This window comes from Branchiostoma floridae, chromosome 4 (assembly GCF_000003815.2).
Source record: "Branchiostoma floridae strain S238N-H82 chromosome 4, Bfl_VNyyK, whole genome shotgun sequence".
Lineage (NCBI taxonomy): Eukaryota > Metazoa > Chordata > Leptocardii > Amphioxiformes > Branchiostomatidae > Branchiostoma > Branchiostoma floridae.
Window position 1 is genome coordinate 6,945,934 of NC_049982.1, and position 24,960 is coordinate 6,970,893.

Consider the following 24,960-nt stretch of genomic DNA (forward strand, 5'->3'; position numbering starts at 1 on the left):
GCGTTTTCCATGGAATCCATGGAATCCTCTAATGGTCATGTCCACAGTATTAGTGTGGAGTTTTAAGACTTAAACGGAAACGGAGTTTTTCCTTAGAAGGCCGTGATAAAGAATTTCTACATAATTCTGTGTGAAACTAGCAAGCATATTTCTCATTAGTATGGGCGTAAATCACAATTAGCATTGTGTTAGACCTACGTTAATGCTTCTAATATGAACAACGTTAAAGATAAATAACTAATTCTAATTCAGTTTTGTAGTCATCATGATATCAGCCATTTTTTTTTTCATTTCAAAATGTCATGATATCTAATTACCATCAAAACATCAGGTATAGTTCTTTACCCCGCAAGCGATCTCGAGAAACTATAAATCACTCAGCTAGGTTTGTGCATGACATGCTTTGCCATCATCACTAATATCCCCTGATTAGCAATCGTGTAGAAGCGTGTGAACGCTGATTAAGGTTGGGGATGCACAATGCACAAATACATCTATCAGGCTATTCTGGTTTGTTTCATGTTTGATCTTTTGAACAATTTGATATTCCGAGAGAAAGCTGCGTCTTCAGGGACATTCCTGGCGGAGAATAATGGGGAGGATATCGATCCCTGAAACCACTCTGTCATCTCCAACTTCAGACGAGACTTTCCCCTTAACCTTGAAATGCCCTTCACCCGCCCACCGCCATCTTGATCTGACAGGCCCACATCGCCCAGGGTAGGCGAAGGCGGAGAGATACATGTAGTGATTAGGTTGGCGTGACGTCAGCAGCAAAATTAGTTCCATCGATCACTTGCTGCTGACAGTGCGCAATCCATCTGGCTGTGAAAGGTCTTCGCGTCGTTCGCCTATTGTTTGTATCGGCCTTACCTTAAAGCTAACGTGTTATTGTATTCAGTTAATGCTGAATCTTTACAGTGAAGTACATTTAGCCATTGTATGAGCCTTCGACAATAGCTAGAATGCACTTCACACTGATCAGCCTAATGTTTATCAAGTAGACAAAGTTTACTCAATATGCCATTGAAGACGACACAGAAATAAAGCATAGTTGCTACTATCATCTCTACATTTGTATGTACCCTGTGCGCCCGGACATATTACAGTTATACAACGAATCAGTCATGTTGAACATCAAGGGTGCATCCTTCTAATCGTGACTGATAATTAGATAAAGCAAATCGTTGTATTAATGCCTCTATAGTACATGTAGGAGACAGGCCTCCTTCGGCCGCTGCGTTATGAATTCCAGCTAAATCTATAGACGCACATAGCCCCATCCCACCCATATTTATATTCAGTAGTATTTGATATATATTTGTGTGGTAGATGATTTAGATGCAATGGTTTGTACATGATAAAATTATTGGGCATTTGGTAATGATGATGTTTCCCATGCTGCAGGGCGTGACCTACCCTGCCCAGCACGGCATCTGGAGCAAGTGGGCCCCTCCCCTGGAGAGGAGTAGGCTCGTCACCATGAGCTTCTGCGGTAAGGAAAACGTTTTAAAACTTTTTATCAAGATAATCATATTTCTTAACTACATTTCAAAAGGATAAAATCAGGATTGAGGGCCATGCAAAGCACATAGAAAAATATATGGATTCTCTACAATAGCACCGACAGTACTGCAACTGTTTCTTTTGTGTTAATTTGAGAATTCCTCGTGCATATGTTGCTGTCAATGTCGTTTCTTGGATAGGGCTGTTAACGTTCCTGCAGCTTTTAATACAACGTTAGCATAAGTTAGAAAAATAGGAAGCGTCAACCTTAATGGAAGTAAAAATGTCATCATACAAACCAAACGAGAAACCCCGCGTTGGTCAGATCTTTTACGGCATACCCACGTTTAATGCAACAAACTGCACTCAATAATTCTTTATTTTATTCTACTATGCCAAATTTTTACCTATAGCTCAGCAGCCATCAGCCATCAACAGTTATGAGTGTTCTGTATAATTCTGTTTTGTTCCATTCATTTCGCATAAAAAATACATAGAGACATAAATGTGTGGGTTGTGCTTGGAAAGGTGTATGCCAATGAGGTCTATAGGCTGCTATTCACCACGACTCTCCGTGCCACAAATTACGTACTATGATAAGAAAAGGTGATAAAACAGGAAATAACAACTTGATTATAACACAAAGATATTGCTTACACTAATATGATACAGATGACCCACAACCAAAGACAACCATTGACATATTGATTTATTGGAAATACCATCAGGCATGGTTCAGACAAACTAATCTTCGCCATCACAAGTTGGGTAATCAATATGGTTATAGACTGACGATATCTCCTATTTTATGCGTGTTCGCTTTTAGCTGTAGGAATTAGATTTATTTCATAGCTCGGTTGTGTCTCTTTAACTATGTAGCCTAGCTGGCCGGAATACCCTGTAGATAGATATAATGTTTAATCTCAATTGAAACAAACAAGTCTGAAGACATGCCGAATCCTTTTATCTCTTTGGATTTATTTCCACCATACCTACATTGTGGTCTTCAAAGCAATGATTTTGCAAGAAATTCGTACACACTATCATTGTTTCTGTGCTTTTGACATTCTTTCTGTTGAGTTATTTGACTCCTACTGCTCTGTCAAGAATCACTAAAAAAAAATTGACAGATAAAGTATTGACGGAGATTACTGCTAGCAAAGTTGAGTCAAGCATCGCCAAGTCTGCCGCTGTAAAAGAGTGCATGACACTTCTCTTCCTGCTCGGTAAGATCTCTTCATGAGAAGCTGTGATGTCTCAAGAAGAATCCAAGACGTAAAGTGGTTGACCCTTTGCCCATACATCCATGTATCATTCTTCAGCACGTCCACCCTCTCTTCCTTAACACGACGGTGCTTTAAAAGGGTCGTGAAAAGTAGCCAATGGGCAAGAGAAATTATGACCCCTGCGTGATCTTTGCCTGATGTGTCAAACTTGACGACTATCGGGGCGAAACGTGACAGCTGACTGCTAATGGCGTGTGACCCAGTCCTAGTCTTGATACTTATCCGCAGTGTATGTCGGGAAGGCGGCGCCATTTTGTGAATTGAAAAGATACAACCCTGGCCCCTGAGGCGACCATTACATTCGTTCATTCTCATTCTTGGGTTATGACGAATAATGATTCCACATCACATTTTGTTCCCGTTCCGTATGCATTGAATATCGACCAGTTTTGTTGAAAATTTCTCCAGGGCCCCGGGCCACGGGAATAATTTGCCCATACTGAATAAGAATGGATTCATTGCACCATGGAGCTTGCAGCATTCATGTGCTTCATGGATCTTTGATACTTTGATACTTGATTTTTCTGGCACAGTGTCCACTTGCGTCATTCAGGGTGGTGAGAGAAACAGGTTGGATAAAGAAATAAGACATGAGACTGATCTAGTGATACTTAAATGAAGAGATGGTTATGGTTTAAAAATCACACTTGCGTGCTGTAACGCTTTGAGTTCATGTGGCGGAAACAACTTGGAACCCATTCACTGATTCAGTTAGGACTGCACGAACATCGCGGTTCTTATGCCTTAGCAGACAAATGAAAGATTTTCATGGTGGTTGGGACACGTTGGATAGAGGCACTCTTTTTTCTTCTGTGAAACATAATTACGAAGAAAATAATCCAATTGTTAGTACACATCATATCCAGCGCGACTTGAAACTCACTATAATCTTCTTCACAGGTGTCTTCTTTGACTACCTTTCATTGCAAAAGTTCACTACCCTACAATTTGGAAACGGTCAGCATTTTTAAGTAGCTGTGTATGTTTACCTATATGTACATCAGAATATCTTGATCTGCTTCTAAAATACGTCAAACATTTTTTTCCTCAGGCTCGTACGCAGGAGCCGTGGTGAGCATGCCCCTGTCGGGCCTTCTGACGGACTACGCCGGCTGGCCATGTCCGTTCTACGTTTACGGTTAGTTCACATGCTTATTACGTAGGGCTATATTGCTTAGGTGCTGACGTATTCCTGTTCTTAGTCTTCAAATTGCTGTTATTGCAAGTTGTCAATGACTATTACCTGCAAATCACATGTCATATTCCGATAGATATTAAGCGCTATGATGCTTTCCTCTTCTGAATATCCTGCAAAATACGAGGAAATTATTGACTGTTGAAGACTTGAGATCCTTCTAGCAAAGCAGGAGTAACTTGAGCCATTCTGAAATACCTTCATAAAGCGTCTAACCCCGTTCGCGAATGAAAACATTACGACCTGCCCCCCTCGAGTACTGACTGTCCTTGGACAGATCTCCCGTTCATTCCGTCTCCATTTGACGTCGTGACACGTTAACGACCAGCGGGACCTCCCGGCAAGCCTGTGCAAAATTACCGGCGTAAAGAGACTTCCAGAAGAGGTGCCATGGACGCCACCGTGGTGCCATTCAGCGGTTCGGCATGAAGGCCCCTGGGTTCGATGTGATGATTGCTTTTTCTTCCAACAAGCTCCAACGACAAACTATCCTGTTGACCTATTCCTTGACGTGCTCAAGTAAATATGTAAATAAATAAACTTGTGTTTAGCTTAACTTTGTATGACCTGACTCGATTCTATTATGGTATGGTACGTTATTGTTTGATTTGGATCTCGATTAGTGACTGATATGTCCCTATTCGTCCTGGAGTCCGGTTGCCTGACTTGGTGCATTTGGTGTTGACTACATGACATTGTCAGTTTAGATGATAATTGTGGAATGCAGTGGGACGGTGTTCCCTACAGTTGGTTTGATTTTCAGCAGTTTGAATGGACCAAACTTCTTCCAAGATCAGTAGAGTAAAGACCTTAACTGGAATTTGATGAGAATTCTAAGGTCTTCCCGGAAACTTCTTATTATGTTGGGCTCTGCGGCCAATTTTCCAACTCTTCAATTCATCTTGGCTCTGATCTTAGAGGAGAGGTCGTCATTTGCAGCAAAAAAGCTTCAAGTTCATGTCAAGTCACCGCCAGACGCCATTAGATGATTGTTTCAACCTCCCTCATGGCCATTTAGCGTAGACCTTCAAACATTTCGACTGGGGCTCACTACCTTCTCATTATTCTCGTTAAAACAACTGACTTACATCTAACAAACGGCCGCCAGCAAGATCAACAAAGATCTTTCAGTTTGAATGTACCTTATCCGCGATGTAGTTATCTGGTCAATGAACCCAGAACTTTCTTTCTTCATCTCGAAGTTTGTAATAAGTGAGCTGAATTGCTTTTTGTTGGCTGCTGCATCTCCAAAACTGAGTTATATCTAACAAACGGCCGCCAGCAAGATTAACATAGATCTGTCGGTTTGAATGTACCTTATCCAAACGATGTAGTTATCTGGTCAATGAACCCAGAACTTTGTTTCTTCATCCTAAAGTTTGTAATGAGTGAGCTGAATTGCTTTTGGTTGGCTGCTGTATCTGCCGGGAGTGTGCAACCTTGGCTTCAGCGCGAGGCAGCCGTGGGCGGTAACGAGCTGAGGTATACCGGCATGATGGGCCGATCAGTCCGAGCAGGCGCAGGGCCCGCATCGATCCCACCACGGGTCAATAGGGAAGGCGTGGGCGTCCTGATTTCCGGCTCCCTAATCGACAAAAGCGACAATTACGCGTAAATTTGGCATTTAAGACAAGTTGGAGCCCAACGATGGCCGATTTCTCTCGTCGTTTTGGGACGAGGGGCAGCGCAATAGGTTAGGAGATGACGTCCCAATTGTGCACTGGAAGGTGTGTGTATGTGATGTGCATAGTTGATAACCACGAATATAATGCCCATTTGTACCATTCAAATGCACACCTGACCCTAATACACTTAAGCATCTTAAGCATGGTAGAAACAATGGTCCCCGCAGTACAGCAGTACATTAAATGCTTTTTTCTTCCAAACAAAAGTTGGCAAAACTAAGAAGGTAATTTATCATTTTTTTTACTGAGTATATATGATGGAATATCGACCTTTTTGGAGAAGTCTCATTTCCATAGCACAGTTCGCGCTTTTAAATCTTGAGGATTGGAGCTCATTCTTTTCTTTTGTTCTAGTAATGTTCCTTTATATTAATGTCATATTTCATAAATTATCGATCAAATGTTTCTTTGGATTCCTTACATTTAACATTTCTGAAAGATACGAGAGTAACTGAAAGAGTTGCCGACCTTACGCGGGAACAAAGAGCGCAAGTCTCCCTTTGAAGGAATCCCGTTGTGTGCTAGGAGAGGACTTATATTTCGCTTGATGTGAAAAATAAAATGGAAAAGGGATAGAAGCATGAAAAGACTTTCAAACGTATATCAACTATGTGATTTTTTCATAATGGGGTCTATCGCAAAGAAGAATTCCGACAGTTTGAATCTCAGTGACTTTTATTTTTTCAGACTTATGCAAGGTCGACCCTCCCAGTGCCATAGCAATCACCACTAATGACTGACTCTGGAAGAGCAAGGTGCTTTATTCCTGAAATCCCTCGTCTTGCCTGGGATTTCCCTTAAAAAGTCTCCCCATAGACACAGTGGTTTGTGCCTTCTCGGTCCCCAAGTAACTTGAGAAAGAGTAAAATTGCTTGTTAGAATGGAGATGTCAAAAAGGGGTGGAGTCTCAGGATGCCTCGTGGAACGTGTTTTATTCTGGCACGCAACGTGAAGAAAATGTTAGCGTTGGACGCTTTCCAAATTATTGAGCGTGAATTATGAATGGTACCGATCCCACAGAGGTTAGGAAAGCGTGGTCTGTGCCCAACGGACACACAGCGACGCCCTTCAGAAACTCCTCATCGTTTATCAGAATCACACCGGCATCATTTATCAGAATATTTTGTAAGTGATGTTCCCAACAATATCTAGATGATTTGTCTATTGATATTATGAAGATTTCGTTCTGATGCGCAAAAAAAAAGCAGTCGCTCAAGCATGGGGATATGATTTTGGAAACGGCCATAAGTTTTAGACAGCATCCACTGTCTCTCGTCAGTGACACTGAGTAAAGTTGATTTTATACCCTACCTATGAAGTATCTTTTAAGCTGGATGTTTAACCTTTGTCGCTGTATGCTATGCCTAACCAAGGATTCTGAATTTGCCTACTGATATGATGATGATATTATCATTTCTTTATGACAAACGCGTTTCAATAGTAAAGAGCATGATCGACATAAATGGACCGCTTCTCTAAAGATTGCTATCGCTCGGAAAACGGAAGAGGAACTAACAATAAAGATTTAACTTTGATTGCTTGTATGTAGAACACCGAAGACTCCCCCATCATACCATTCTATTCAATACTTTTAGAGAGAAAATCGAGAAAGATCGCTGGAAAATCTTGGTTGGCTAAAACTGACACGGTACGAGAGGAAGGGGCTCCGTCGTACAACTTACACTAACAAATGTAGTGGGTGAACAACCCCACTTTAGCCTTCGACCTTCAGCCCAAGAAAAGCTACGTGGCCTTAACCTTTTTTCAAGATGGTGTACAAATTCATCAGTTACAATACATAAAAATGGCTAGTCTGATCCTACTATGATCATCAAGTCGCAATCACTGATCATGATTGGTTTCCTCCTCATAAAAACTGAAGTTTGCCTCCCTTAATATGTTAACATCACAGAGATGCTTTTGTAATCAGAAGGACACCACAGAAAAGCGCGGTTTATAGCTAGTCCCCAGATCGACGCTTTACCACTTCTTATAACAGATTCCATATACGTTAGACAAGATTGTTGCTATTGCAGAGTTGTAAAAACCACATAAAGCCCACGAACACGCGTCCAATTACGTTTCACGTCCAAAGGTTCCATAAAGGGGCACGCGTCTCCAACAAATTCTCATGTCTGACGTCGCCCGGTAATCTTAGCCACAAGGCAGATTTATGTGTAAGGGTTAAGTCACGTCACGTTCGTCTTTTGATACGTTTACGGCAAAAAATACTTTCTTAAGGGCATTCTTGGGTTGGGACAATCTTGGACAAAATCCAAGCCTATCCTGGAAACGGTTGCCTTAGATTCTTGCGGACGGGTGATTCTGTCATAGAAATTTCAGACCGATGTAACACCTAACATAGCTGTGCTACAATGAAAGTTGCTTTCCTTGTTAGCTAATACCTGAAAATTCATGGAAGTACGTTACGGCATCAAATTTCATTTCAATGAATTACATGCTTCAATTATCGCTGATGAGTGCAGAGGCATACATATAACTGGGACGTGTGGAAATAAGTGGGCCCTTGGTGACTCTTGCGGGGATGTTTTTGAGAAACAGTCATTGAAAAATATAACGCACACTTGATGAGTGATCTTTTTAGATCTAATGGCCATGAAAATCTGAGAAAGAAACTCCTTGCTGAAATAATGTACTTGTCCTAGCATTGCAAAGGCAACAGCGAGCGTAATATATCTAGGCTCTGACTGATCATGAGTGGGACCTCAACAACCTGGACTGGTTCACTGATTAGAACGGCCTGCATTGCTTGTTTTCTTATAAGTCCTGGTGTATTCATAATCAATACACACTATTGAAGGTGTAACCAATGAAACGGTTAGATGACTCACTGTGGCTTCCCTCTACAGCATCCAATAGTTGTTGTATACTTGAGATGCCATAACGTTGGATCATACGCAAGTCATTGTGTTCATAAAACCTATTATAGATAATGATAGCCAAATACATAATATCAGTCTCATAGAATTAATATGTGCACAAGTCTATAGCAATTTGTATTACCGCTGGAACTGAACGAAAGTGACTGAACTTGATACGAACGAGGAGTCAGGGCGGCCATCTAATCTACGAGTGGATCTGCAACCCCACCTTGAACCAGAAGGACTCCGCGTAGAACTCTCCAGACCCGGCCCGCTTTGCATCACAAAGGATAATGACTTTTCCTATGGTGTTATTTTACCATGGGTAACTGTGCAAACATTTACAGTTGAGTGACATTTGTATGTGGTCCTTAGGAGTTAGTGACTTGACATGCTCAACCAGTTTTCTAGTTAGCTGTACATGTATTGAATTGTTCTGTCAGTTGATTCTAGTGACGCTGAAGAAGAGTGATGGATGTCCCCAAACATCCGGGAGTGAATCAATTTTTTTAACCATTTGTAAAGATTGACTTGCATTTGAATGACTTAGACTGTTTTGCATGTGCACAGGTGCGGCAGGAATGATATGGTTCATCGCTTGGATGCTGATCGCCTACGAGAGCCCCGCCGCCCACCCCACAATCACTCAGGCTGAGAGGATATACATTGAGGACAGTATAGGCGGGTCCACAAAGCGTACCCTTGTAAGTCAGATTGAAATTCTAATGCATATATGTACAAACGCTCGCGGTCGCACATATGCACACACAGACACAAACATACAAAATTAATGTACACACAAACACACACACACACACACAAATTAGCACACATACAAACATACACACAAACACACAAAGACACACACATATATACACACAAACACTCAGGGACGCACACACACATATATACACACAAGCACACACACGCACACACACACACACATACACACACTCATCATGCACACTCACGCACACACATACTCAGACAAAGAGAGAGACTGAAAGACAGACGTGTATATACAAACGTCATTGATCAATCAATATATAAATTCAGATGAGCATACATTGTTTCACACTGAATACCAACTTCGCGATTAGCACAAAACGATATCGACGAAAATAAATATGTTTATCATCAATGATAGAGACACATTGGGAAAGCTGAGACTAAAGATGAGTATAGATACCGGCCCCAAGAAAAAAATCGGCAAATGTAATAAAGCCCCTGATTTCGATTTCCAATACTTGAATGGTGCTCAAATAATTTGATTCTTGGCAAATTGAAAAATCGTTTATTTTGAAATTGGGCTTTTGAAAAAGAAGCCAGGTATGATGAGAACATTTATGTTGGTCACAGTCGATCTACCATTCATCCCATCATCTAACACCGGATTCTAAAATCAAGCAAATTCATGTGCTAACGTTTGCACTCACGAACTGAAACGTATATGCCACACCTACAGAGCAAAAAGCCAAAGGAGATATGATTATCAAGGAACACGCAATGGTTCCCAACCTATTCCTGTACTGGTCAGATGTCTTATGAAGTTATACCATACATGTTAATTAGAGTTAATGCATAAGCTTTATCGATGATTTTTAGATTAGATCTACCAAAATATGGTTTTGCTACAATAATTTCACAATACTCGGCCTGCACCATGATTTTGTAGATTTCGTTTAGTTTTGCATCATGATTTCCCTTGATTTCTTCTCAATGGGGTGTGGTTGTTTGACTTGGTTTGAACTCTAGCTGGATCGCTTTATATATAGCTACCATACAACATACATGCTGCACAGGCAGCTATTGATGGTATTATACACCACACCTGTACATTACACAGCAAATAACATATTCTTTTGCTATGTTTTTGACAGGATATGAAGACTCCGTGGGCGAAATTCTTTACTTCCATGCCAGTGTACGCCATCATCGTGGCCAACTTCTGCCGCTCCTGGACCTTCTACCTGCTCCTCATCTCACAACCATCCTACTTCGAGGAGGTCTTCGGCTTTGACATCTCTCAGGTGATTTTTTTTTCAAATCTTTAGATCGTGTGATGCGTTAGACCTCATCTTCATTGAAGCAGCGTGCCTATTGGGCGACAAAAATAGTATTTTTCAATCTAGTATATTTGTGTCTCTATTAGTATAGCATTAAAAAAAATATAACCTTCTTGGCGAAGGTAATCATACTTTTTACATCATATTGATTCATCATATGTCATATAAATCCTATATTAATCACTCACTGGCTGTGTGCGGTAAATTTTTACTGTAAAATGAATTTTCACATTGCCTCATATCGTAACTGTCTCAATGACTCTATGACAATGCATGTATTGTGTATCAATGAGGTACACATTATATTCAAGAAGGTTACATGTATCAATTAAGACGATTATGTTGTACTCAGTTCCATATTATTACGCGGAATTATAAACTGGAGAACAGCTGTTCTCTCTTTTCTTAATGATATGTGGAGCCACGTGTTGATTAAGTGGTCAGAGGACGCTAATCCAGAGCAGGTGTCTCAGATCTATATTTGTTTAGCCATAGCCTCTTGTGGCATCGTTAGCGTTCCACTTCACAGCTGCGGCTGCCAACCCAAAGATTCTTATTCTGTTACACCGGGGAATCAAATGTTCACGCTTTATTGTTTGGAAAGGTTAATGCGTCCGTAGAGCCATAAAGTTGCCAGCTTCTGGTTCATTAGGAAAATAATTAAGAAAGTGTAATTGGGTCGGAACCGTACCGACAGTGTCGGTTAATTTAGAAACATTGATGCGATATACATCTTAAACCAAGTAAACAACAAACAAGCAAGCTCACTGCAAGCTAGCACAGCTCAATTATGAAATATTTTGCAAGGACAAATGAAAAAGTCTTCACGGAATATACACACAATTTTCTTAGCTGAGAACATAAGAAAGTGACGTTCATCTCCTCGAGTTTTAACGGTGTTTCTAATGATTTTGTTCCGCAGGTCGACAATTTTGTGGCTTTGGAGTCCGGCCGGACCTACGCATAACGAAGATGATAATTAAAATCTCTTCGCGGAGTTATTCATGTACTATTTGTCGTGGTTTCTTGCTGGGAACACAAGAAAGTTCCGTTCATCGTTTTGAGAGTATTTCTCCCGCAGGTCGACAAATTTGTGGCTTCGGAGTCCGACCGGAAGCCTGACCAAATTGACGAAGCTCTTCGCGGAGTTCCTTTCTGGGAACACAAAGTGCCGTTCATATATATGCATCGTTTTGACGGTGTTTCTACCGCTGTTGTCCCTCAGGTCGGCATCCTGAGCGCCCTGCCTCACCTGGTGATGACGTGCATCGTGCCGATGGGCGGTCAGCTGGCTGACTTCCTGCGGCGCCGCAGAATTCTCAGCACGACGAACGTTCGCAAGATCTTCAATTGCGGAGGTAGGTTCATCACCTTTTCTTAAGGTGCTTTGGGATAGATGGGGAAAGTGTGGCACTACACGGAAGTTAGTAACTTATTTTAACAGTACCACATACAAAGGACATATAGAGGGTAAAGGTGGCATTTACCCCTTTCCCCGAACTAAGTCAGGTATACTGTATGTACATTTATGTCCATATGACTAGAAAATATCTTTTAACCAAGGATACAATTGATATCGTAGACGATTGTCAATTATTAAACATTTATATGGTCATGGTAACCGTTCAAATCTAGAAGCTGCTGAGTTCGACATTTATCACCGTGACGGCTTTATCTTCCTTATAACCATATGCTTTGTTTATAAATTTTACGTTCACGTTGTGTACATCCAGGGTTTGGAATGGAGGCGGTATTTCTGCTCATATGCGGATACAGTAGCAGAAATACGGCAGTCGCTATTGTCTGTTTGACTATTGCCGTCGGCTTCAGCGGATTCGCTATCTCCGGTAAGTCAAGACTATTTCGCTTTAAGGAGTAACAAGAGTAAAGATATTTATAGACTTTGTAACAAGAACAATTGAATACGTTAGTCAGGGCATGTGTACAATTCATCATTTGGAAGATTAAAAATTTCAAATTTTATTATTTCATTTTTAAAATGACGATGGTGTGGTTTGAGATGAAACTGCAGTATCAACACGAACAGAACCAGTCTCGTCAGACCAATTGGTAGGTAGATGCTCTCCATGTATGTCTTTTGCATATCAATTCATATTAAGGATATAAAAACCTACTCTCCAATGAGATCTCTTTAACGTCACAGACAATAGGTAGTGGAATCTGCCCGAAATGTTTGACTGTTTCGAAAACCATATCCAGTTACTTGGTGTATCTTATTATATGAATGTTTAACCTTCATTGACGCAGCCTATTGGTGCATACTTGTAATTGAAATTTGACGCTCCTCTTCTCACTCCAGGCTTCAATGTGAACCATCTTGACATTGCTCCCCGTTGGGCCTCCGTGCTGATGGGTATTTCCAACGGAGTCGGCACTCTGTCAGGCATGATCTGTCCAATCATCGTCAGCACAGTCACTAGACACAAGGTAAGCACTGCTCCCATTGGTCAAACGCTGTCACGTGTTTTCTAGATCATCTGTCCAATCATCGTCATCACCGTCACCAGCTACAAGGTAAGCATCTTCATGATCATTAATAGATGACGAATTTGTGACTTATCAAGTACTTCAGCACTAATTAAATGTAATCATTACACGTTGTGACAAGGACGATTTGTATTTTCCTCACCAGAACGCGAGGGAATGGCAGACAGTCTTCCTCATCGCAGCCAGTGTCCACTTCGTCGGTGTGATCTTCTACGCTTTCTTCGCTTCTGGCGATGTCCAGCCTTGGAACGATGACATCGACGGGTTAAATGGAGAGAAGTAAGTTGTAATTACCGAGAAATTGAGGTATTGCTTGTAGCAAGCTATCCGTTCAAAATTCAAAATTATGTGCTTGGTATCAGCATGCCTTTCACACATCTACCAGAAGTCGGCATTTTGCCCCATCATTTGAAAACCCGCCTGCAACAGTAAACTTCACATATTGTTTGAACTGTAACTTCAGCACTCCTTCAGTCATCTCACCCACTTCTAAATCAGTAGTTAAATGATACTTAACGTAGAATGGCTTTTGAGTTTTGTTAAATTTCTTGTATCCGCAGATACAAGGACATCGATAAGCAGACGATCGTTGACAAAGACGAGTGCGCCCTGACTGCGGAAGAGGGGATGGGCACGTATGGAGCATGTGACAGTGACATCATCCCGAAGAGCAAAGAGGAACTGGTCCAGGTACCAGCCAAGGACACATATCTCCATGGAGAGCCAGACGACCGAGAATTGCGATGACGTATCGGAATATTCCACGTAGAAGTGTTAAGAACATCGGTTCTTTAGTATTTCGAAGGTTCGATTGTTGTGAAAACTAGCAATCAAGGATCAATTGAAGTATATATAGGGACATCAACTGATGAAAAAGAGATTTTAAGAACATGACAACCACAGATATACTCTAGATTCAAGATATTAGGGCTCTCAAGTCTCAAGTCTCACCCTTTGTCTTAGACGAGACCTAGGCCTTCTCCGGGAGGAACGGTAGTGATATCATTATACTCATAATCCATGTAAAAGTGTTGACCAATGAAACAGTCTCCATTTGATGTAGGTGACTCCCATTGGTTAAAAGATGTCGTGCGTCCAAAGTGTACATAACATTATAAAGAAAAAAGAGTCCTCCAAGCAATAGAACATTTGTTCATGGGCGTGCGGTATTTTCGGACGTCTTATGATGTAGGGTGTATAAACAAAACTAAAAACAAGTAGAGCAGACTTGATGTAGATTCCAATGTACATAGTAGCACAGTTACTTCAGAAACGTTCCGCAGGCCCAATGCGACATGCATAATTATTATATACATCATGCACTGGGAACTTTTCTGAAGGAGTTTTTCGACGCCAGTCCTGTCGGAGAGAGTTTTACAGCGCGCATACAATAGCGCTTGCCTGTGACGTTCGCAAAGTGATAGAAAATCAGAAATATGCAATGTTCTTCTCAGCAGTTAAGGTGTTCTATTGATGGTCGAGCCATAAATGTTGCAAACTCGTATCGTAGAAGCACTTCTGATATGTAGGCTGTGAGCTGATGTTCATGTCGATGACGCAAGTGATATGTGAGAACGCGGCTCGTCTCACGATCTCTCCATATTAAGACTGACACTATACCACGTATAATCACTCAGGAGACTACTATGTTATACTGAACACGTGCACCATCCAGCGGTATCGGTGTAACATTTTTTCTGGAAGTAGTCCATTTGATTGTTGAATGTATAGTAAACGACAAGAGCGTTGCAATGTATATGTCGTTACAAAAGACGACGCCGAACAAATGTCACGTAGGTGTTATGACAACACGATAGCATCTCTGCATCGCAGGTTAGGTGATGAGTAAAAGTTCATATTGTTTCCTGTTCTGTAGTAGTCCTGGTAGACTACCTCCCCACAGTAGTAGATCCTACATGTTGGTGAGTACTCAGTATATAACGCGACACAAATTCAACACATCCGGCTAACGATCGCGAAGCGCACATGTTCACCTGTGGTGACGGTCTCCCGGATTTCCGCGCCCGGGAGACCGCTGTGGCTCACGCGGCAGTACGGGGTGAGGGACCAGGCTGTGAGGGCACAACATGAACCGTAGTAACTAGCGTGTGGTGATAGCACTGGTCTAGTCCCTTGCTTCTGACATCATTCTCAATGTACGTACAGAAACAAAAAGTACTTGAAAAAAATCATAAAAACCGTAAATCCGACACTGATGAACTGACATCAGCAAATCAGAAATTAATTCGAAGAGACAAGAATGTTTAGATGATGACAATCAGAGAATCTAAATCATGGCAGATAAAATCAAATGTGTGATCTCACTGTTGATCAGTTTTATCATGGTATGTGTTGAGCTTTGTGCTGCTGGTGACTGTAAATGAAATGAGAAGATGATAGCGCAGTGTTTTTATATAGGTCTTGCCATTTGTGAAAAAATGTAGCACAGAAGTTTAGAGTAGCACAAGTAAGAAGAAAATCTAAGAAGAAAATCTATATGTGTATTGTATTGCTGCCCACAGGGACGTTAGCGACTAGTAAGATCTCTAAAAAATCCCCAAGAGACCGCTATTTTATGACAATAAGTTGAATGCATGTACATTTTTAGCCTTTTAGAGTACCGCGTCTATATTCCCTTCCTCCCCGTATTCGATGTCGTTAGGAATAAATGCAAAACAAATGGCAATGTGATGGAAATGTCTGATAACGTCTGTTCATAACTAAGGTGAGAACTAGCACACTGACATGATGGCTCGTGTACGATAGGTAGATTGTGGTGTAGGTCTATTTTTTCCTGTGAAGTATGACTCAAATGTACCGGTGTAAAGTAAGCAACAGCACAACTGTATAATGATTTTATCTCACGTTCTAAGCATTGTGTAGCGTCACGACTTGATGTTTTAAAGGTTATTTTGTGATTTATTCATTATATGGCTGGCGAAAAAAAGGCACATGGATTTCTGTTGCATGAAGTGTAAACTATGTATAAGTGTCAATGTACAATGATGTAGAGTTCAGAAGGTTCTATAATGTATTACTTATGAATAGTCATATCATGTAACAACAATACCATAGACTTCCCATTGACCAATGAATAGCAAGCACGTCTATCAAGAACCAACATGAAGCCCTTAGAAACTTCATCAATAAAAAACAAGCAAAACGCTAAGTCTGGCTGATTGGTGTTGTTGTGAATCAACCTGTATGATGTTGCTGTTTCATGACAGGCAATACGAGGGTCCTTTAAACAGACATGCTATTGGCTTTTATAACAGGCTCATTTTTTCATCGAATGATTTGATGTTTGAAGGTAAAAGCATCTATCCTCTTGAAATTGAAATATCTCAATTTGTTTTGCAGATTTTTATGAGCAACTGAGTTGATTTCATGATGACCACATCCTTTAAAGCTTGTCAGAAGATTCAATTCCTCTAGATCTAACCCACTTATAAACAATATAGGAAGCTGACGTTTCACCTGTATAGTAAGAGTGCCTCTATAGGATATATGTCAATCTTCATTTCTGAATTTTCAACGGTTCCTCTTTTACAGCTGGTAGAATGGAGTGTGTTGGCATTAAGTTTAGAAGGACCCTCGTATTTCTAAATTCTTATGCACACTTCCCCCAGACAACGACTGGTCGACCGTACAGCGATCAAAATTTGATTTTTGAGACCCTTAATGTCATGCTTGAAATATGATGAGATGTTAAAAATTACATGACATTGTATGATGTAAAGGATATCAATCTACACAATAACGTCAGAAAGCACTTCGTTCTCTATGAAATTCGTTTAACAGTCTATCAAACCGTTATTCGCTCGGTGGTCGCAGCCTGTAATGGAAAGGGGATATGAATGAACAGCAACAGTGAAAATGTCCAGAACTAGAGCAACTTGAATATGACATCATAGTTTTCACAGACGGTCGCAGGACAAGAAGCACCTCGGATAAGAATTTAATTGTTTTTCAACGTTGTTTTTGGCTACTGAACCATGTAGCATTGTCTCCACCTTGCGGTCAGCTGTGGTACTACAGATTAGTGGGCATTGCCTCTTTGTCCTGTAGACTGGAGTTTAATACGCTACAGCTTGGTTTGCAATCACATAAGCCGATGTGTTCCTAGTTTCGGACAAGTTGCAGGGGGCTGGCAGGAAGTCATGTACTGAAGTCAGCAATTTCAGAATCCAGATCTGGATAAGATTTGGATCCAATGATCATTCAAGTACGATGAGATACTAGTATAATGTAGCAGTTAGAGAACATTTCGGTAGTGTTGCACGAACCTTGCCTTCGTTGGGAGCAGTCTACGTTTCTATATACACCCATGCCAAACAGGAAATATCTACCCCATCCATAACCAAAGGAGAGTTCTACGAACCACGCTCAAAATAAGCTGCCTCTTGCACTGCCTCGGGCTACAGACAATTTTCACGGAAACTTTAGAAAATACAAGGATTTTTGAGGCAGTGATGCCAAATTAAGCTTTTGGTCGTAGGATGTATGGGCTTTCATTTCAAAGCAGTGTAAAAAAATCGTGTTCTTTGGATTTTTCTGCCATCGGGGCGGAAATCACTCTGACAAAGGCAAGGCCCCAGACAATTCAGTGTACGTTTCAGACTCCACAAAACGAGTTAACGCTGTTACGTGGCAGTGCAGTTTCGTCAGACTTGAGACCCATCGTTATGTGATAATACCCCTCCCGTCATGGAAGGAAGGTGGGCTACCCGAGGGGGAGAGGAACGGAGAGACCGGGCCCGTCCGCAGAGGCAATACGAGGAGCCTCACGTGGTAAACATCGCACGGCTTCCTGTCCAAGAGACCTCCGACGGGCCAGCTATCCCGGCTCCGAATAGGCAACCGACCGGAGGGACGTCTGGCGGGCCCACCGTCCCGGCTCCGAATAGGCAACCGACCGGAGAGACCTCCGACGGGCCATCTATCCCGGCTCCGAGTAAACTGCGGACCGGAGAGACTTCTGACAGGCCAGCAGTACCTGCTCCAAGTAGGCTACCCAGTGGAGAGACTTCTGACGGGCCAGACGTTCCTGATCCGCGTCGACAACCGAGCGGAAGAAATCTCCAGCATAACGAAGAAGGTACGCTGACTGGATATTATGTTATTCATATGTAATCTTTGTTTCTAACAAAGATCAATATCCTCCCATAATTCTAATATCAAGCACTTGTTGACTTCTGACTTGTACTATCGAAACACACTTTTACCGCAACTGCTATGGCCTATTGTAAAGATAGATGTTTTTAATGTATACGTATGTATGTGTGATCTTTTGCATGTATATGCCACTATATGGGTTTGTATACCTGAAATAAAGAATAAAGAAAGAAAGATATGCACACAGCAGCATGAGTCAGGCCATTTGTGTGTGACACGAATTTTGAGTTTCAGTGACAAAAAATGTGGAGCGTTTGCCAGTTTATTTAAAATATTTGTGTGAACTTTCAGGGGATAAATGACGGTAAGGCAAGTCACCCACTCACTCTTATAAATTCTTTATGCGACACCTGAAAATGTCAGAAATGTGTTAGCGACTTTCAATTTGATATGAAAAGGTTTACAAATTTGAAAAATACATTGCATTGACATTTATGTGTTATACACAGTGAAGAACGAAATATGGTGTGTTTTTTTTAGAGACGGCAAGTTTTTTCCTCAATGCTTTCCAATCTGTTGCTCCCATTTTGGTCTAATAGGCAATGGACACAAAGCGCATTTTCTGTATGTCATTACTTTGTAACTACCCCTCTCCAGGTCGCCCGGCCCGGTTCCTGCACACAACAACCTTGATGATTCTTGTCATCTGTGTTTCGCTGACAGCAATTGCGACGTGCGCCATAATAATGATGAGTACAAACAACACCAATGGCTCTAAAGTAAGTTAACTACTTCGCTTCATCACCTGAATACACAACAAGCATATATGAACTTAATCTTCAAAGATAAACTTGCTATGAGTGGAACACAAGATCAGTATTTGTTGCCTGATGTTGCATTTGTGTTATTGCAATCAAATAACGTCAAAGAGTTTCTTCTCCAAGAAAATGCTGACAAAAGAAATCCATGTTATTTCAGGAAAGCCAGACAGTACTGGATGCCTTAAGGTTGCTTTTAGCTGAGGTTTACAGCCAAACGCAGAACGACTCTAATAAAGCAGCTGAACCTCAGCCAGGCCGGAATCTATTCGAGACACTCGTGGCGGTCCGTACCACTCCAGCCTCTCCGACAACCGTCAGCAGCTTTCGGCGTGACTACAACAACTGGCACGGTGAATTGTTTCCTGAGAAGAAAACAGATGTCTTCACTCTTGGACCAAAAGCAGCCAGGGAGGTCCCTTTTCCCAGCAAGAATGATCCGACCAAAACGCCATCGCCAGAGGAGACCGACAAAGACGCTGAGCTCGAGACTCAGACTAATCATTCCACAAGATGCCGCCAAGCGGTAACGGCAAAAGGTACATACATCTGTCACAGTTGAATAGTATGTATTCTTTAGAGGTAACTTTCAACTTGTGATAGATGTACATCAAGGATCTAGAGCAATGCTTACTTGAGACTAAGTATTGTTATGCGTCTAGCTGCTTTTCATTGAAGTACTTGTATGTGTATACTAACTTAAAGTGCCTGCTACATCAAGAGGGTTCTATTCAACATTGGTTGGATGAAACATGTAGTCCGAAATAGCTGCTAAGTTGTTGACAGTTTTAATATCATCTGTATATGCAACGATCTTCCAAGGATTGAGAGGTAAACAAGAAGTTAATTTTCTTTTCAAGGAAGAAAATACACAGGGGGTATTTTGACCTCTCCAATCTGTTTTGATGTTGCGGTTGGCAAATGCTGACAGTTTTATACAAGCAATTAGTTTTGGTGTGTATATTTTACAGAGACGACCCCGCGTGACTGCGATGACCTGCACAAGATGCGGATCAGAGAAACCGGAATCTACATGGACCTCCTCACCCAACCCCTGAGATGTGTGATGACGTCAGATGCAGGCTGGACCGTCATCCAACGGCGCACAGACGGCTCTGAGGATTTCTACCGCAACTGGGAGGATTACAAGACGGGATTCGGGGATCCGGCTGGCGAGTTTTGGCTCGGGAACGAGCTCCTTCATCAGATAACGGCCTCGAAGTGCCACCGACTCCGGATCCGGCTAGAGGATTGGGAAGGAAACGTGGCCTTCGCCGAATACGACTTCTTTGCGGTGGAGGGCGAATCGGACGGCTACAGACTGCGCCTCGGTGCGTACAGCGGCGGTACTGCAGGGGACGGGATGAGAAAGAATGCGGACAATCGCTTCACAACCAAGGACAGGGACAACGACGTTTGGGGACACCATTCCGCAAACAACTGCGCGAACCTCCGCGATGGTGGGTGGTGGTACGCCGCCTGTGGCTCGTCCAACCTGAACGGAGTCTACCAGCAGTTCCGCGACGCTGAACCCGTCATCATTGACATAAGGTACAACAACGCCATATGGTGGCGAACATGGAAAGAGACGTATCAGCTTTACCCCCTTATGTCTACAGAGATGAGTATGGCTCCCTACGTTACAGAAACAAGTAAGGCACCAAACACAAATACGGCGTAAATGGCAACAGTGCCTTACCTGTATTGTTTTATGGTCTTTATAGAGTGACACCCTAGGTTGTCAAAGTAAAACCACTGATCTTCAATGGCTTAGACCTAGCCTTGATAATTTCTATTGATCTTGTAGAGTACGCAATCTTATGCACAACTGTTAGTCTTTAGAACTATCTGCACAAAGGCAAAGAGGATACATGCTACTAGCAAAAAAATATGAGTTGGATTTTAAATGAAAGCTGCCAGCTACATTGTACTCTTGTGTTGCTCGCCATCATTGGCAAACCATGTCATTTGGATATGCTTGAACAAACATTGTGGAATATCATTACATATTTATCTACTACTTTGTGTAGGCATTAGTTTTGAACGATTTTTGTTGATTGATATTGCTTTCATGTTGTACCGTTTGACATTGTTTATGACAGTGTTGTTCTGCATGTGCACATGTTATTTCAAGTTATCATGAAGTAACAAAACATGTCCTGTAGACATTCTTACTGATTAATGTCATATCTACATTCTGGTACATTCTAGTGAATAACAGTCAATCAATGTTTCAACTTTGTGTCTTCAATTCAAAAAAGGAATTGAGTCAAGGTTTCCTCCAAAAATCCATCTTTTTAGCTCTTAATCAGAGTATCAAAAGGAACTCACAGTTCTCAAGTGACAATAGTTGAATAATTTGTGATACCATATTAATAGCCTTGGTAACTCAGCTACTTTATATCTAAAATATACATGTACTGGAATGGTATCAGTTTTACAAACTTTAATTGTCTTTTGTCATTACTGTCCTTTACAAGAAAGTATCAATGGTGGCAAAGCACAGAAACATTAAAATGATAAATACATCCATTAAAAGCTGTCGACTTTATTCACTTGGTTTGGACACTTCTAGCACAGCGCGACCTTTGACCTTTCCGTACCTCAGGTCCTGCAGGACGTGCCACGCATTCTCTAAAGGATGATGGGTAATTGGAGGTGCCTTTACCTGAAAATGATCCACATTAACAATGACACCTATAAACAAACAAGTGAGTTCACGTGCTAAACCTGTTAATCATAGGTTGACACAGCTTACTGGTCAGAGGCTCTTAAGAAGATATCTGATAGGCAAGAGAGAGATAAAAATCATAACCATCAAGCTACAGCACCTTGACAAATTATAATGCAGCAGTGCTCAGCAATCGGTTACCCTATTTCCACAATCAGATTTCTTTTTGTCTATGAAACAACCAAAGGGCAGGTAGAACAGCACAACATGAAGCATAGGATAGATTGAAAACCATACACATTTTTCCGAAATACATGTATTCACAAAATCAAGCATCATGATATCAGTGACTCCAAAACTCAGCAGAAATGTGTGATTTGGGCGACAGTGTCTTAGATATGGACATCTGTACCTTTCCATCTGCAACAAGCTTCAAGAGTTCCTTGAGTTGCTGTTGTGTACCAACCAGCACACCAACGGCTCTGTGCTGGTGTACAGTAAAGGACTTCAAGGGAAGACTGGCTGTATCTCCAGAGACACCTACTGTTGCATGGATGCCTCCCTGAAAATACAAATGGGTCACAATATGGAACAGTCTACAGACTAATACACAAACAACATCCTCTTTTCTAACATTTAAAAGTGCCTTGGAAACCCATCTAATAAACAACCCCAGTCGCCTGTAACAGATTCAAATACTTTTAATATTTCATTGATTGTAATTGATTTAAGTCTGGTTTAGGGGAGGAGGACTTAGTTTAAGCTACATACAGTTTTCCCTCGTCCTGCACCTATTTTTATGTGCATATTGCTTAAAATTAGGTTCATGTGTTTTCTTATGCAAATAGATAAACAAACAAAAAATATTGAATTGCAGCAAAATGAGAAGAGTGATGGGGGTACTCCATGGGGATTTCGAATTACAATAGAAAGTGTATGATTTTCACCACCATGATACGACAGTAATCCTAAAAAAAATGAACAAAAAGTATATATCCACTGGTAAATATTATACTCACCCAAATGAGGAGATTTTCGACCAGACTGAAAGTTACTGATGTATTCACAAAATCGATGGCAGCTACAGCCCTGCCTAGCCTGCCACAGGCTTGCATTGTCACTGTTATTAACCGGTCTTCAGCTTCTGCAAGAAATATACAGTGTAAATTTGCGGTATTTGGTGTCAAACTATTCATGTCAAGTTTTATCCAAGAGCGCACAGTCTTAAAATTCAAACAGTTACTACCATTGTGATTAAGTTATCTAGTACTGAAGCAAAGATATTCTGAAATGAAAAATGTATAATGGCATTACAAGTTTTACAACTTTCTGTCTTTTCTTTTCTTCTTTAGTTAGATTACAACAGAACAATACAGTATGGTATACCGGGCAGTGGAATGCTGATGCTGTGCACCATATCATACAAATTAAAGCACATTCACACAATGATGGCTGTTTCTTCGTATCCGAAGATCAATGGTAGGCAGACAAGGTTGCTTTAATAGACGACCAGTCTGCCTGGCCTGCACGTGACTTTTTAAGGTGAAGGAGGGGTGTGCACTCCCTTCTCCACCCTCTCGTTTACTGGCGCACTAAGTCCTACAGGGACAGAACTGTTTGCCACGTAAGACGGCCCCAGCAGATGCAGGTTTAATATTTGGAGTTTCCGTCTCCTAGGAGGACTTCCGACCAAGGATGCAAGGGGTTCCTCCTACCCCTGACTCGTGTGTCATGGCGGGTGCGTCATGCCCGAACATGCCCCTATGGCCTGTCACCACCACAAAGGCCTGTCACTGCCACTAGCCGCAGCTATGTACTCATTTACACCTGAGTTAGGTGAGGAAAGTCGTGTAAAGTGCCTTTCCCAAGGGCACAAGATCGGTGACACGGCAAGCGGATTTGAACCCGGGACCTCTCGGGCCTGAGACCAACGCGCTCCCGATCGTGCCACGCGGTCCCATTCACACAATAATACAAATGCAAATGCCATCAAAACCCCTCAAAGCAAAATAACTAAAGTTTCAAGACAGATATTATATACAGTTAAAATAATACATAGTTCTTAGGCATACCTTTGTCATTCCAGTGCACCACTTCATCACATCCCATAGCTTTTGCTGTAGTCAGCTTTTCTATCTATGTCATAATTGGGATAAAACATTATGCATTATTTCACAGCTTTGAACTACAAACAGAGAGTTAACTTAAAGTTTTTTTTCCAGTTTTGTACACTAAAGATTAATCTAATAGTAATACTGGGATACTACTAAGACATTAATTGCACCACATCTACTTTTCACAATCAGTGTTGTCTTTCTCTGTTCAAATGTATAGCTAGAGACACAAGAATTTCCTCACTTATCATGGGTTTGATCATAATCAGGAAAATAAGAAATGAAGAAATATTTACATCTCTATCAGCACACACAATCCGAATTCCATCCGGCAGCACTTCTCTCGCAATCTGGACAGCCCACAGCCCGAGGCCCCCTACTGCCACCAGTACCACAGCACAGTCTTCTGGAACTGTGAACAGAATTTGGTCAGTCACAAAAAAACATTTGGTTATTGATATTTATGGCTTTATTTTATTGAATCTGGAAGTAGTGTGAAGGTGTTAAGGTGGCATTAAAGCGAAATGTTACTGAGATTAAGCTGTGCATTTGATTCATTGGGATTGTACAAAAGTTATTTTTACTACTTGACATGTATGTGTCCTCAAGGCACAATTGACATGATTATTCATCTGTTGCTGACCAAATATTATTTGTATGCAATTGTACATATGTAAGGGTGGCATACAAACATTGCCAGCTTTGAGGTGCATTTTAATGTTTGTTTTGTTTTCAAACTCTGGGTCTTGTAAAAATCAATTTCATATCATTCTGTTGCTTTCAATATTTTATCAAACTATTATGGTCCAACCATCTAAAACATTTCTTTTGTCATTGCTTGTTGGAAGTATTCAGATGTCGAATTTTCAGCAATAAAAATAGAATGAAGATGACAACATGTTTCAATGAAGATGGCAATATGTTTCCCACCAACCTCCGTGGTCTTTGACGAACTCCTGCACAGTGGGAAGAATGGACATGACTGCGTTGTACGACGTCAGTCCGGAACATGGTAACAAACATGCGGTATCCATGGCAACTGTTTCAGGCACCCGCATCAACAGACTCAGGTCAGATACTGTCATGTAATCTGAAAAGCGAAAGGAAAGAAAGT

At 41.3% G+C, this 24,960-nt stretch overlaps 3 protein-coding genes across 4 annotated transcripts in view; 2 read left to right on the forward strand and 1 right to left on the reverse strand.

Annotated features, from left to right (window-relative positions):
- Window positions 1-16,297, forward strand: part of LOC118413152 (vesicular glutamate transporter 1-like) — a 50,375-nt gene extending 34,078 nt beyond the window's left edge. For both annotated transcript variants that reach the window (XM_035816346.1, XM_035816345.1), the window contains 9 exons: window positions 1,408-1,495; window positions 3,844-3,930; window positions 9,125-9,258; window positions 10,435-10,584; window positions 11,846-11,978; window positions 12,354-12,467; window positions 12,941-13,068; window positions 13,274-13,407; window positions 13,689-16,297. In XM_035816346.1, the coding sequence (XP_035672239.1) occupies window positions 1,408-1,495; window positions 3,844-3,930; window positions 9,125-9,258; window positions 10,435-10,584; window positions 11,846-11,978; window positions 12,354-12,467; window positions 12,941-13,068; window positions 13,274-13,407; window positions 13,689-13,875 (1,155 nt within the window). In that variant the 3' untranslated portion in view covers window positions 13,876-16,297. The remainder of the gene's footprint in view (window positions 1-1,407; window positions 1,496-3,843; window positions 3,931-9,124; window positions 9,259-10,434; window positions 10,585-11,845; window positions 11,979-12,353; window positions 12,468-12,940; window positions 13,069-13,273; window positions 13,408-13,688) is intronic.
- A 3,215-nt stretch (window positions 16,298-19,512) lies between these two features.
- LOC118413164 (ficolin-1-like) lies at window positions 19,513-21,317 on the forward strand. The gene is made up of 2 exons (XM_035816366.1): window positions 19,513-19,600; window positions 20,033-21,317. Exon 2 carries the CDS (start codon window positions 20,068-20,070, stop codon window positions 20,740-20,742), a length of 675 nt encoding a protein of 224 aa, XP_035672259.1. The 5' UTR covers window positions 19,513-19,600; window positions 20,033-20,067; the 3' UTR covers window positions 20,743-21,317.
- A 178-nt stretch (window positions 21,318-21,495) lies between these two features.
- The window catches only part of LOC118413162 (alcohol dehydrogenase-like), a gene marked incomplete in the record, with an annotated part of 5,354 nt that continues 1,889 nt past the window's right edge, over window positions 21,496-24,960 (reverse strand). Inside the window, 6 exon segments of the mRNA XM_035816364.1 lie at window positions 21,496-21,729; window positions 22,145-22,294; window positions 22,752-22,876; window positions 23,805-23,868; window positions 24,143-24,258; window positions 24,781-24,945. Coding sequence (XP_035672257.1) covers window positions 21,610-21,729; window positions 22,145-22,294; window positions 22,752-22,876; window positions 23,805-23,868; window positions 24,143-24,258; window positions 24,781-24,931 — 726 coding nt within the window.